This window comes from Dichomitus squalens (genome assembly GCF_000275845.1).
Source record: "Dichomitus squalens LYAD-421 SS1 unplaced genomic scaffold DICSQscaffold_11, whole genome shotgun sequence".
Lineage (NCBI taxonomy): Eukaryota > Fungi > Basidiomycota > Agaricomycetes > Polyporales > Polyporaceae > Dichomitus > Dichomitus squalens.
Window position 1 is genome coordinate 759,516 of NW_006766893.1, and position 12,306 is coordinate 771,821.

The 12,306-nt window shown below is 53.6% G+C and overlaps 5 protein-coding genes across 5 annotated transcripts; 2 read left to right on the forward strand and 3 right to left on the reverse strand.

Annotated features, from left to right (window-relative positions):
* Positions 1 to 1,066: 1,066 nt before the first annotated feature.
* Positions 1,067 to 2,335, reverse strand: DICSQDRAFT_105283 (cleavage and polyadenylation specific factor 5). The gene is made up of 8 exons (XM_007365290.1): positions 2,269 to 2,335; positions 2,191 to 2,217; positions 1,961 to 2,134; positions 1,691 to 1,871; positions 1,513 to 1,588; positions 1,382 to 1,454; positions 1,281 to 1,322; positions 1,067 to 1,220 (listed from the first exon to the last, which is right to left on the reverse strand). Exons 1-8 carry the CDS (start codon positions 2,286 to 2,288, stop codon positions 1,199 to 1,201), a joined length of 615 nt encoding a protein of 204 aa, XP_007365352.1. The 5' UTR covers positions 2,289 to 2,335; the 3' UTR covers positions 1,067 to 1,198.
* A 134-nt stretch (positions 2,336 to 2,469) lies between these two features.
* On the forward strand, positions 2,470 to 5,557 carry DICSQDRAFT_59413 (uncharacterized protein; the record flags this gene model as incomplete). Its single annotated transcript, XM_007365291.1, has 10 exons — positions 2,470 to 2,802; positions 2,858 to 2,942; positions 3,007 to 3,193; positions 3,246 to 3,573; positions 3,626 to 3,725; positions 3,775 to 3,865; positions 3,921 to 4,355; positions 4,413 to 4,893; positions 4,955 to 5,408; positions 5,466 to 5,557. 10 exons carry the CDS (start codon positions 2,470 to 2,472, stop codon positions 5,555 to 5,557), a joined length of 2,586 nt encoding a protein of 861 aa, XP_007365353.1.
* A 380-nt stretch (positions 5,558 to 5,937) lies between these two features.
* On the reverse strand, positions 5,938 to 7,113 carry DICSQDRAFT_146836 (uncharacterized protein; the record flags this gene model as incomplete). The annotated part of the gene is made up of 5 exons (XM_007365292.1): positions 5,938 to 6,464; positions 6,529 to 6,603; positions 6,666 to 6,757; positions 6,823 to 6,863; positions 6,922 to 7,113. The coding sequence occupies 5 exons, from the start codon at positions 7,111 to 7,113 to the stop codon at positions 5,938 to 5,940; spliced, it is 927 nt and encodes a 308-aa protein (XP_007365354.1).
* Positions 7,114 to 7,862: 749 nt separating this feature from the next.
* Positions 7,863 to 8,668, forward strand: DICSQDRAFT_136208 (uncharacterized protein; the record flags this gene model as incomplete). The annotated part of the gene is made up of 2 exons (XM_007365293.1): positions 7,863 to 8,432; positions 8,495 to 8,668. Coding segments are annotated over exons 1-2 (393 nt in total), but the record flags the coding sequence as incomplete, so codon positions are not given.
* A 1,498-nt stretch (positions 8,669 to 10,166) lies between these two features.
* On the reverse strand, positions 10,167 to 11,606 carry DICSQDRAFT_105292 (Formamidase). Its single transcript, XM_007365294.1, has 7 exons — positions 11,509 to 11,606; positions 10,908 to 11,454; positions 10,812 to 10,848; positions 10,608 to 10,751; positions 10,423 to 10,550; positions 10,338 to 10,358; positions 10,167 to 10,270 (listed from the first exon to the last, which is right to left on the reverse strand). Exons 1-7 carry the CDS (start codon positions 11,559 to 11,561, stop codon positions 10,226 to 10,228), a joined length of 975 nt encoding a protein of 324 aa, XP_007365356.1. The 5' UTR covers positions 11,562 to 11,606; the 3' UTR covers positions 10,167 to 10,225.
* Between the last annotated feature and the right edge of the window lie 700 nt (positions 11,607 to 12,306).

The window sequence follows — 12,306 nt, forward strand, 5'->3', positions numbered from 1 at the left end:
CTCGATAGGGTGAGAACTGGCAAAAATGGCCGTACCAGTTCTGCCACGGCACGTGATCTGGGCGTCTATATCCCCAAAGAGTAATTTTATGCTTATATAACACCATACCATTGCCTGTACAGATCGGCATCCTTGAACTTGGTGTTGGAGTTTGGACGGCGAGGCAAGCGTGGTGCGAGCCTCGGCCGTGTTCCGGGCGGACAGTCTAGTCGCGCCGTTGACGCGTCTTGTCGCGCCTTGTTGCGCTCGCATAAGTTTCACCTTTGTTTTGTTCGTGAATACGACGACTCATTTGTCTTGTACCGGGAACGTCTTGTCCCAGTAATGTACTTATTCCCTTCGATTTACGTTGGCTCACCTCAGTCCCGCGTACGACGCGTGCTGAGGTGAGTATACGTTTGTTACTTACTTCATCTACTTATACTGATTAACATCCCGTAGTGATTGTTCTACAGGTACTATTAATACATATCAGTCCCGCGTACGACGCGTGCTGAGTGATTGTTCTACACTTGGGCCATGCATGGGAGGGTTCAAACACTATCGTGTTGTGGGATAACGGCTCTATGGAGGTTCCTTGGGCTTGCACTTCCATCTGTGCAGCCTGGTAAGTAACGACAACCGATTCGAGCATACTGCCAAGTCACGTGACATATAAGCGCGCGCTTAATTGCGCACAAAAGTGGAGGTGTTTAAGTGAACTGCACCATAGACGTTCGCAGCAGAGCTATCAAAATGTCGCATAGTCGAGGTCGAGAGGTTCCCAACATCTCGGGCCACAAAAGCCATATCAGTGGCAGCTAGTCTTCGCCGCAGCGTTCGGGTGTTGAGATCTGACGACTTAAGATATAGACCTGCGGTCCCAGACTTTTCGAAGGAGCCAGGAGGCAAGTCTGACGAGTCGTGGAGATCATGATGGGAGAAGTACAGGGTGAGGACAGTTAGGCGCCCTAGCGCAGAAGAGCAAGCCGGCGGTTTCATCTGACGAGACGACCATGATCCGGCTGTACTTTTCAGGCACAGACGTCAGACATCCAAATATAACGAGGGCTCAACGTCAGGTCTGGCAGATTACAAGGTAATGGGGGATATCTATTCACAGCTAAGCGATATAGTGCGAGAAAACATGCAGCGATTGATTACACGCGAGAGCTATGAGCCAAGACGAAACAGTTACTTTTGCATCGTGTGAAGAACTCTACTGGTAGATGAAGTTGTACCTGGCGGACAGCGGATCAGTCTATATATGCGCGAAGAAGATGTCCCGGAGGACAACCCACCGAGAGAGAAGGTGCGGGATAGCGGAGAGCTGAGGGCCGTAGCTGCAGACCAGTCAGCACACGCCGAGAAACACATCTATGCGTGTGAAACGAGGACGTACCGGGCCGCATTGTCGTAGAGCTCGAACAGCGGTATGGCGAGCAGCTTCATGTTCTTTGGCACAGCAAGTACCTCTGTACGACAGCCAATTCAGTGCCAGCCCCGCCTCACTTCTGCATTACAGCCACTTACTCCGCTCAGGCATCTGGACGAGGAACAGCTTCTTGCACTCCTTTGGCTTAGTGATATGCGCAGGAATGAATGGGTACTGTGAGGAGTATACCGCATGTGGCGTGAGTGTCATCGAACGGCGAAGGCAGGCGCGACGGCATGGAGCTTTGGAGATATAGAGAGACGAAGAAGTACGCACCATGAAAGTCTCGAAGTTGGGACGCCACCACTGGGCGAGGCAGTCACCAATCTCCCACTCATTGTCGACGCCATGCGACGAATTGAACTGCCGGGAATCTGTTGGGGGGGCGAGCCGGTCATCCAGACGCTTCTTCAATCCCTCAATCTCGTCTTCTCCTGGCTTCAAGTAGTCACCAGGGCTGTGTATGTGCAGATGCACGAATTTCCGACGCGTTGAGACGACTTAAGCAGACAAGTACAGTACAAAGCGGAGTAGAGGAGTACATACAGCTTGAAGAACGCGTTGGCGATTTGAAGCATGAGTATATGCGGGTGCCCATGGTCATGCACGACCAGAATCCCCTCCACTGTCCTCCTCATACCAAAGTCCTCGTAGTTGTTTTGCAGACGCTGCAGACGCGCGGACACGGATGGATCCTCCTCAGGCTGAGCCTCCTTAGTGCTGCCGGAACATACTGCGTGAGTACAAGCGAGCTACAGTTGAGCATGCCGGCATACCTGAAGGTGAAGTTGGACAGCGGGTACCTGCACAGCACATGAGCCTGAAGGGTCGCGCGTTCAATAGTTATTACTCACAAAGCGATCGTGTTTGACATGGCTGGAGACTGCACGAAGGATGACGGTCGTCGTAGCAGACGGTGAGCTCGTTGGTGGCGGCGGCCTGAGCAAACGTGACGTAACCCACAACATACATGTGACACAATGCGTCACGTACGGCCAGGGTCGAAATTTCTGAAGTCCTCGTTGTTTGCGGCATTGAGCTTGGCTCTGTCCGCAATGTCCTTATCATCCGATCTATCGTCCTCGTCTTTCAACGATTATAACGGCCGGCTGCAGGGCTCGGCTCTCAAGGCGACACACGCGGCTGTTTCACTGCCTGCTGACATCCCCTTCCACCGTTCCATTCACCCGGAATTTGCGAAACGACTAGACCAATGTTCTGCTCGGGTGCTATCTCTCACGAACAAGCTCCTGACCTTGTCTACCACTGCAAATGCAGCTAACACCTCCCGCGGGAAGGGCAAGGCGCGATTAGAAACACAGGACGATGTTGTAGACAACTTCCACTCAATGGTCGTGGATGCTATGGACCAGTTGCTTGAAAACGCGGTGAGTAATTGCAGCGCATTATGATCCTGCGCGAAGATACGATTTCAGGATGCAGGATATTGGCATAGATCAATTCCTTGGTAATCTCAAAGTCCCCGCGATTGCGGTGAATCCGACTCCCGCAACCGCTCAGAAAGTATGTCCACTTCTATGTAATTAAGTCATGTACCTGAGTCAAACCTCCTGTACAGAAGAAGCCAGCAGGGGTTCAGGGACGTCTCGATCCGGCGTTACAACACGCGTCGTACCTTGCAAAGCCGCAGCTCTCCTTCAAGAGGAAAGTCAACAACAACCGTCACACGGCGTGGACTCCTACCTTGAAGCATAAGTATAATGCTCAAGTCCCCCTCGGATACAACCTTGGAGAGGAAGGAGAAGAGCCTTCAACATCGTAAGTCTTTCGTGTACCCGATGTCGTCCCCATGTTCACACGTCTTCTGGAGGCTACATCCCTACCGCTACGAAATCAGGCATATAGCCTACCCTTCGCGCATGTTCACGTCAGCGCCACCTATCTCGCCACGCTCTTTCGAGGAGACTCCATTCTCTTGGGTATCAACTCCAGAAGATTTCGCGACGATGCTTGACAAGCTCCGTCCCGCGAGTGAGATCGCGATCGACTTGGAGTACCATAACTATCGCACATTCAGTGGCTTCGTGTGTCTGATGCAAATCAGCACCCGCGATGAGGACTTTGTGGTCGATACGCTCGCTCTGAGGGAAGAGCTGGAGGAACTGAACGAAGTGTTCACGGATCCCAATATTGTCAAGGTATATGCACGCGCGCGCCGATTCTATGTGCAAGAATGCTGACTATATGCAGGTGCTACATGGCGCCGAAAGCGATATCGTATGGCTTCAGCAAGATTTCAACCTCTACATCGTCAACCTCTTCGATACGTACCACGCATCCAAAGTACTAGGTATGTTCCTAGTCTCTGTCCGTAGTCTCGAGCTCAGACCACATGTCAGACTTTCCCAGGCACGGCCTCGCGAGCTTGCTGGAGATGTACTGCGACTTCACTGCGGACAAGCGATATCAACTTGCGGACTGGCGCATACGGTATGATGCCGCTTCTACTAGTCGTTTCGCCATGCTAAGCAGCGCACACATGTAGGCCATTACCGAAGGAAATGCTCCAGTATGCCCGCTCGGATACTCATTTCCTCCTGTTCATCTATGATAACCTCCGCAATGCTCTCCTCGACCGCGCTCAGTCTCGTGCCCAGTCCCGCGCACAGAGCCCATCATCTCCTACGTCAACCCCACCACCGGATCCCTCGATCCCTCCTGCACACGTACTTGTCCGAGAGGTACTGTCACGTTCGGAAGAGACCGCGTTGCGGGTCTACGAGAAGGAGATCTACGATGCTGAGTTTGGTTTGGGCCCAGGCGGGTGGGATACGATGGCGCGCAAGTGGAACAAGACATTGCTTATCGGGAGCATGGCGGAAACAAACACGGGTGCTGCTGTGAACGTTCAGCGCGCTGTCTACCGTGCAGTGCATGCATGGCGGGATAAGATCGCTCGCGAAGAGGACGAGAGCACACGGTATGCGTCGTTCTGTACTGTCTACCGGCAAGCACGCTGACCAGGTTGGACAAATAGATATGTTCTGCCGAACCATTACATCTTCTCGCTCGCGGAGCGGACACCTGCTGACATGGCGGCGCTACTCTCTGTGTTCCATCCTGTGCCATCGGTTATCCGACGGCGAGCCAAGGAATTGCTGGACGCGATCCGGGACGCTGTCAAAGGGGCGCTGGGCTCCGGTAGCACAACGGAACGCGGCGCAGAAGTGACTGCGAGTGTAGAGGGTGAGGAAATTATGTCAGTCGACGACCCTTTGACGACGGTTGTTACGGCTACGAGCATGGCGTCGACCGTATCTCCGGCTTCCCTGTGGGTGAATGGTGAGCTAATTGAGAACACGTATAGGTCGACCCTATGCTCACGTCTTGATGAAGCGTCCTCCATAACAGCTTCGTCATCTACGCTATTCGGACCTTCGCTGCTACGGAATGCCGCGACGACACTACCCATCACGTCGCGTAGCTCACTTCTAGGCGGAAAGTCTGATGCTGTCTCTGTACGTCTCCTGTTTCTGTAGCACTTTGTTCTCTGGAACTGACCACGCTGACGTTACAAAGCTATCCCAACGGATCGCACCTCACAAGACGCGCTTCCTCGAGGCCGCCAGTCGTATACACAGCGCACTCGTCATCGCGCCCACAGTGCCCAAGATCGTATCTGTCAATTCGGAGACGAGTGTGACGCCCATTGTGTCCACCCCAGACGATCCAGACGTGCTCAAGAATGACGGGGTGGAAGAACTTCCGTTCGTCCCTGCATCTCAGCGGAAACGGGACGCGGAACCTGTCGACGACACGATAGTGGTTGTTGGCCAGCCTAAGCGGAAGAAGAGGAAGGGCGTCACAGAAAAAGCTACGAACGCGTCCGACTCCGGGGCTACACAAGACACCAGTCCCATGGAGGAGGTTGAAGCGTTCGACTACGCATCTGCACCGAACATTTTGGACGATGGCTCGGACTACGAGCGCGCGAATGCCTCTGGCGCGAAAAAGAAGCAAAAGCGCGCCAAGGGTAAGCATTTGCGACCGCCCTTACCATCCTTACTGTATGTTGAGCTGTGTACGGCAGGGTCGAACGCGGCTTATTACGGCAACTTCGGCGCGGCACCGAAGGCGCACAGCCAACCCAAGAGCGGGAACCAATCGCGGACGTTCCGATGAGGCTCTGCATGCCTGCATTTTTGGTGATGTATCATTAATGAACGTTTCTCGTTGGGTATGACCTGCTTGAAACAGGTTGGTCGAATGCGCTGAGGGAACGCGCGGAATTCATACGACCACCAACCAGCTCTTCCTTCGAGTGTCTGGGCATGTTCAGCTATCACACATTCTTGTTGCCCACATCATTGAACGATACGCACCCTTTCGATAAGCTAAGATCTCGCACGACTTTCGTGATCCATTCTCCTGTCGTCGCTGCGCCGGGGCGCAGGATACCATTGGTATCAGGCTGAGAGGTGTTGAAACCTGGATCTTACATAGATACATGGTGCGCGTACACGCATGTGTAACCCCATCTCTGGTTCACGCCCGTACTTCGCTCAGACCCTCATTACGGACCAGGACAAGCCGTAAAACCCACTACCGGCCCCAAGTGCGTCCTTGTGCTCGTATAATTTCGTGTCAACCTTGACCGTGCCCTTCTCGAACACCTCTCCATCCCACAATGCCGTCCAGCTCTCCGGGCAGTGACAGAACTGGGTGATCGCGCTCCCTCCATAGAAGGAGGTTCTGAAACCCTTCACGTTGCTTGCACTGTGAGAGCCAACAATGATCGATCCTGGTTCAAAGGACAGCAGCCCAGCGAGGACTCGCGCGAGGTAGGCCTGCTGCTCTTCAGTGAATAGATGAAAGACGTTGCCGATGTGGATCGCGGAGACATGTCCACGGAGAGGCGCGAGTGTCGTGAGCGTTGAGAGCGTCGGCCTCGGAACCTCAGCTGGCCCTCCGGACTTGAGGGGAGAAGAGTCCCCGACGAAATCCGGATTCAAGCAGTCCCCTGCGAGGAAGGTTGCAGGGAAGGTTTCCTGGCTAGATCGGAAGAGTTTGTGACCCAGGTTCCAATAATCTGAGCGCATTGCATATAAGTTACGTTTGTTCGGGCTGATCAAAGAGTATACACGAGGACCTGCCTCCGTGAATGTCAGTGGCGACGATGTTCTTTGCCGGCCATCCGTCTACAGCGACTTTCCGGCTATCCGATCCGACTGGACGGGAAACAATAGGGATGAGCGGGACAGCAACTCATGTATCGAGTCGTGAGACACACAGCAGCATCCAACGTCAAGGAGAATAGCATCTTCGCGTTCCTGTCCAAGTTTCACGACATGGGCATAATTTGGTACAAGCGGTATTCTCGTCCTGAAGAGAGCAAGGTCCGTTGACCTGTTTCTAACGCGAGCGAGCGAGCGCGTTGTATGGCTTACGTTGCAAATGAGTAGAATCGGATGCACTGGTAAGGGTATATCTGGTACCACAGAGCTGTGAGACGTGTTCGGAATAAGTACGTGAATCTGGAGACCTACCTCATATGCCTCCTTCTGCAAGCTCACGACATGCTTCTCAAGGGCTTCGTCGTCCGTGAGACCAGTCAAGTTCTTAATGAATTGGAGGTCTTCGGGTTTGAGGCGTTTGAAGGCTCTCTCGTCAATAGGGAACGCCTTCGGGTCGCGAGGTGTAGGAGAGCCTGCAGTCGTACCGTCGGTATTGACAGTCATGTTGAGATGGATATTGGTCAGCAGCACTTCACCATCCGTTCCATAGTGTTCATATATGCAAGCCAAAGCATTCGTGTGTACTTGAATGAACGCTGATAGGGGTCATTGAATAATAGAAGAACGCAAGCATACGCCTTCGCGGAGCTGCAGCGGCACGGAATTTGCTTGCTTTGGAGTATCAGGAACAGCTGTTGAGATGTGACTCTTCCCTGTCTCGGCGTTGATCCGGTATATGCTCAGCATCTTGACTAACTCTCTGAAGTTGCAGCTCGGAGTTTGCGAAATCCGTCACCGTCTCTGCATCTGGGCTTATGGCTTGATGTAACCCTCAATAACGGCAACAACTATTGGAAGTAGCCATTCCCAATCGCAGGGCCGGCGGTTGTAACAGTTCTTCTCCGGGAGGCGACCGGACGCCTTGACTTCTATGGATGACTGCTGCTGCGCTTGCTCGGACCAAGTTCGCGCGCGCTCGTGAGCCACTTCCGGTCTACGTTTCGGACTTTCCTCGTCGCCTTTCATACATTGCACTCACAGTGATCAGGCTACCCTTTCAAGTTGTGCTTTTCTTAGCCTGAGAAAGCCACCGTTATGTGGCAACCAGTCTACTGATGCATATGAATCTTCGGAAAACTTTCGCATGCCACTTCATTGCGGTTCCAACAGCAAATCCGGTCTTCCCAAGACGTGGAGTCGTTGTTGACTACCTCTTACTCCCCCGCACAGGTATGTCAATACTACTGCACACATTTGAAGCGATCCCAATATTGTTTTTGTCACAGACTGCTTCCACCCACATCAGATGAGGCCCGTGAATAGAAGACCCGCTACGCCTATGATACCCCAACCAGATGAGCCAATGAGACCCGCCTTTGCCGCGCTGTTTGAGGTCGACGTCGCTAAACTTGGTGCACTATTGGTACTGGAGGCGGGTGCGCTGGTGCTTTGGACGACCGTCCCATCGGTGTTCTGAGCCGCCACTCCACTAGTAACCTGAGGCGCAGGGGCGCTACCTGTCGGGTTGGCAGAGGCAGTAGTCGGTATTGCACCAGGCCCACTATCGGGCACCTGCGCCGCAATATTGGGTGCACTTGTGACGATGGTGGTCGTAACGTCGATGGTGGTCGTGCTGCTCTCAGCGGCTGCCACGGCTTGGCCGGCTACTGCACAAGAAACCGAGAGATCATCGCCGCTTGCGCTCGCAGTCGCGATTGGCAAGCAATCAATCGAAGCCGTGATGGCTATAGTCGTCCCCTCCACTACGCTGGTACGGCTAGCACCAACCAGCTGGATTCCCGACGGCCCTGCAATAAGGATACCTGGGATGACGGGATTGGTATTGGGTGGACATTACTATAGATTCATTTACATCTGGACATACCATCTATGGGAGCGGTGTTGGTGAAGGACCCGCTAGCAGTTCCAGGGGCAAGCGACCATGAAATTACTTCCTCTGCCCCTGTTCCGTCGACGCCGAGGAAGCTCGCGGAGACCGCTTGGTCTGGTGATGCGCCTGGAATGACTAGAGAGACCACAGCTGGTGCCGCTACAACATCTGCGTGCATGTCAACATTGGTCTCAGGAACTAACGCGGAGGGAACTCACGAGAGCTACTGAGCACCAAGAGAAGTACGAGGGCAGAGGTACATCTACAGAACATGTTCAAAGAGAACATTTGAATATTCCAGGGAGCTGCCTCAAGCAGACTCGTAAGGAGGAATGGTTGAAAAGACGAACGCAGGTATAGTTCGAATGCAGTCGAGTGCTCTTGTAGGCAACATGCACTGCGCAGCATATTGGTATCCGAGTACCTGTGCCTCCGTTGTAGAGGCTCAAACATGATAGGGTGTTCGCCGAAGGCAACATTGATGTTCGGAGACGGATGAAGCAGCGCTATCAGTTGCATTTGGTCAGAGGGTGAAAGGATATCAAATTCGACTGCCAAGAAAGGAAGTCACCCTACTTCCCTGCCTATTGCACCCACAAAGCCCAAGTGATCGCAGCCCGCTCTCGGGGCACTATTACAGTAGATGCTATATCGGCATGGAGACATATCGCTTCTCGTTGTCAACGACGAAGTCATGCCGAGAAGCGAAGATACCTGAACAGCCTCTGCTTAAATCGACATCACACACCTCTGTTAATTCGTCCTTGAAGGGCTACGCCCAGCCGTGCGAGCCGGGGGGGATTGATCTCTAAGGACCATGGTCAATTCTCTTTGGGACAAGGCCTGAGAGCGTAGGCCTCGGTGCTTGATCTCAAATATGGTGGGGAGGCCGGATGCCTGCGTTCGCGGAGGAAACCCACGCTCCTCGTGCGGGCTCGCCTGTTTCTTGCAGGCTGTGTTGTTGCAATGCAGCGCTTCCTGGATGTGCAACATCACATCACCGAACTAACCAACCCTAGTGCGGCTGTGCTGACAAGGACTGCCTTGCGCGGGGCAACTGCGAGAAGTTAATCAGGGACTTACTTGAATGTCCCCACTGCCTCACGTCGTAAGCCTGAAATAATTAAGATATCAAAGGCTCCATCTGGGTCGCCTGCAATTATGCTGGAACCGCGGTCTGGACAATGAATTCAGCGTATGTCATACGAGTAAGGCGAGTGCCGGAACGAGCACTGTTGGCAATCGCACCAGGAAACAAGCTGCGAGGAGCTTGATGCAAGACCGGCTGTCTGGCCTGCTAGTTCAGTTGCGTAGTTCCCTCCCTCTCTGTCGAATCTGTATCAGTACGGCATGTACCTTAGTTCAATCATGTGAAGGTTAGAAACGGACTCGGACTTGAGCGCTTGAGCCTGAGAGACATGTCTCAAGGCGCCTATCAGGGCAGGGTCCAAGCTCAAGGGCAGCGCGGCCAACGCCGTCTGAGTTGGACTTCTTCAAATCCGACTCAGAGTAAGTACTTATCCCACTCAAGCAATCTACTAGGAGGCACTCGTCGTTTTGAGAACAGCGTCATTGCACTTAATAGTCCTCTCTTGACTGTAAGCCTCCGCAGTTGTTCATCTCCTGCGACGCTCGCTGAAGCTCATGCAGCTTGTTTCAAGGTCGAAAAGGCCCAGGATAGGGCCGCCAAATGAATCAATTCAAATAATACCACGAAGTCAAGTTTCATGACGCTTGCGTAAATACCGACTTCGGCAGCATCATACCGATCTAAGTCAATGGTGCAAGTCAGAACATTCCCATATCGACAGCATTCCTTGTGTAACGTTTTACGCACCACATAGTTGGGCATGTCGACCTGGCGCGAGCGAAGTGATGCCATTAAGACTCATCAGTCCCTCGTACGGAAGGCATGCACTCACTACTTCGTGCATGCGCAGGTCGCCTGCGACACTGCATAGCATGTACGCCTCAACTGCGCTCAGACCGTGCTCCGCTTTGAGGAACGCGATCATGTTTCGGACAGCGGCTCGGGTCGCATCTCGGATGTCTACATGAACGCGGTGCTCAACAGTTCAGCTGCGGAGGAGGACCAGCTCGCGCGTACCTGCGTCGACGCCTGTCGTGCAATAAAATTGCTCGGTTCCTGCATGAGGGTTGTGCGCAGTGAAGTGTGGAGTCTTTACGTATGGCTTGTCTTTCAAGACCGTGAGTCTTACCGAGACTTTCATTGGCGTCTCGATTGCGGTCCCTTCGAGAAACACCATAAGAATATAGCTCAGGTTCCAAACAGAGAGAGGGACATGCATACCGCAGACCTCGCCGTCTCCCTGCGCTGCATGGCCATCCTATAAACCACCATCAGCAAGCTTTGCCAATCATGTCTGCTTCAAGGGACTCTACGTACACCAATCGAGAAAAGCGCGCCTTCCGCCTCTATGGGCAGGTACAACGTTGATCCTGCGGTCAGATGCCTCGTATCGATGTTTCCTCCAGTCGCGTACGGAGGAATCGTCGAATGCGCCCCGGCCTTCCCCGGAGCGACGCCCATCTCCCCCGCAAACGGCTTCAGCGGGATCTTGATCCCCTTCTCCTCATCGAACCACCCGTATCCATACTCGCCGTTGCCACAAACGTCCTTTCCGTCCACTTTCCGGACGAGCTTCCAGACCTTGAGCGCAGGCTCGGGAAATTCGTCCGCGAGCAGCCCAAAGCCAGGTATGAGCGCTGTCCAGCCCCAGTCCGCTGTCTCGATGCCGAGGACGTCAACGCGGAGGGTGTCGCCAGGCTGCGCTCCGGAAATGTGTACTGGGCCATTGACTTGATCTAATTGGGAAAAGACGAGGGACGCGAGGGACGTGATGTCAGACGAGGCAGTGATCTGGCCGTTAGACGCGTCAAGACAGTCGAAGGTGACTGTCTCTCCCGAGGATATGTGGATGACGGGGGAAATGCTGCGCAACGCCTTGAGACAGAGAGGAGTGATAGATCATAGCCGCGGTCCGTACCTGTTGTCCCAAGCCAGATGGCATTGAGAGCGCTTAACGAAATGGATAGACATAGTTGACGCCTTTGGTGCCAGTGACTTCCTGAAGCTAGGAATTCGATTGTGAGGTTGTTTGGTGTGGTATCCTCGACCGAGCAAGCAACGGTGAGGATGTACGGCTCTGAATGCAAGAGAGCGGTGCGATAAGGCCACCCGATAACAGGATGATCCTTACCCGGACCCAAAATCTATGGTGCAGTTCAATTAGTGGCATCCACTTTTGTACGCAGTTAAGCGCGCGCTTAATGATCACGTGACACGGCCTTACTTTCGAGTCAACGGTTTTTGCTCAGCGTGTCGGGCGGGGTCGGCGATGCTTGGCCCGCCACTTGGATTGACCGACATACCATATATAGTATAGTACATACCGACCACGATACAGCATGTAGAGTAGTATGCTTTTTCAATCACAATACTACCTGATTATCCCTGTCCCTGATACTCACCGACAACATGCCTCGACGAAACAAAGCCCATATGGCGGCCGCCGCACGCGCTCAAGCAGGCCTCGCAAGAGCTCGCCAGGCCGCGCAGATGGAAGCTCAAGCGCAACAAACCTCCATGGACCCACTATCCCAAGATGCGATAACGTCCGAGTCTGAGTCTTCCCATGACCGCTTTGAGGACGCCGATCCTCCCGAGTCCCTTCGCGATCTGGCCGTGGGGGATCCGTCCCGTGGCTGTAAGCTCCCCGGAAGACTGCTGGACAAGGGGATGTCTCTGGGGAGGAATCTGTTGAGGAGCTTGAAGGCGATGAGCT

Coding starts and splice junctions, on each gene's coding strand:
- DICSQDRAFT_105283 (XM_007365290.1), bottom strand. CDS start 2,288: ATGTCAAACACGATCGCTTT. Junction 1,455..1,512: donor CGTCCAGATGCCTGAGCGGA/GTAAGTGGCTGT, acceptor GCTGTCGTACAG/AGGTACTTGCTGTGCCAAAG. Junction 1,323..1,381: donor CTCTACGACAATGCGGCCCG/GTACGTCCTCGT, acceptor ACTGGTCTGCAG/CTACGGCCCTCAGCTCTCCG.
- DICSQDRAFT_105292 (XM_007365294.1), bottom strand. CDS start 11,561: ATGTCTATCCATTTCGTTAAGCGCTCTCAATGCCATCTGGCTTGGGAC. Junction 10,752..10,811: donor GGGAGACGGCGAGGTCTGCG/GTATGCATGTCC, acceptor TGTTTCTCGAAG/GGACCGCAATCGAGACGCCA. Junction 10,271..10,337: donor TCGACATGCCCAACTATGTG/GTGCGTAAAACG, acceptor CCATTGACTTAG/ATCGGTATGATGCTGCCGAA.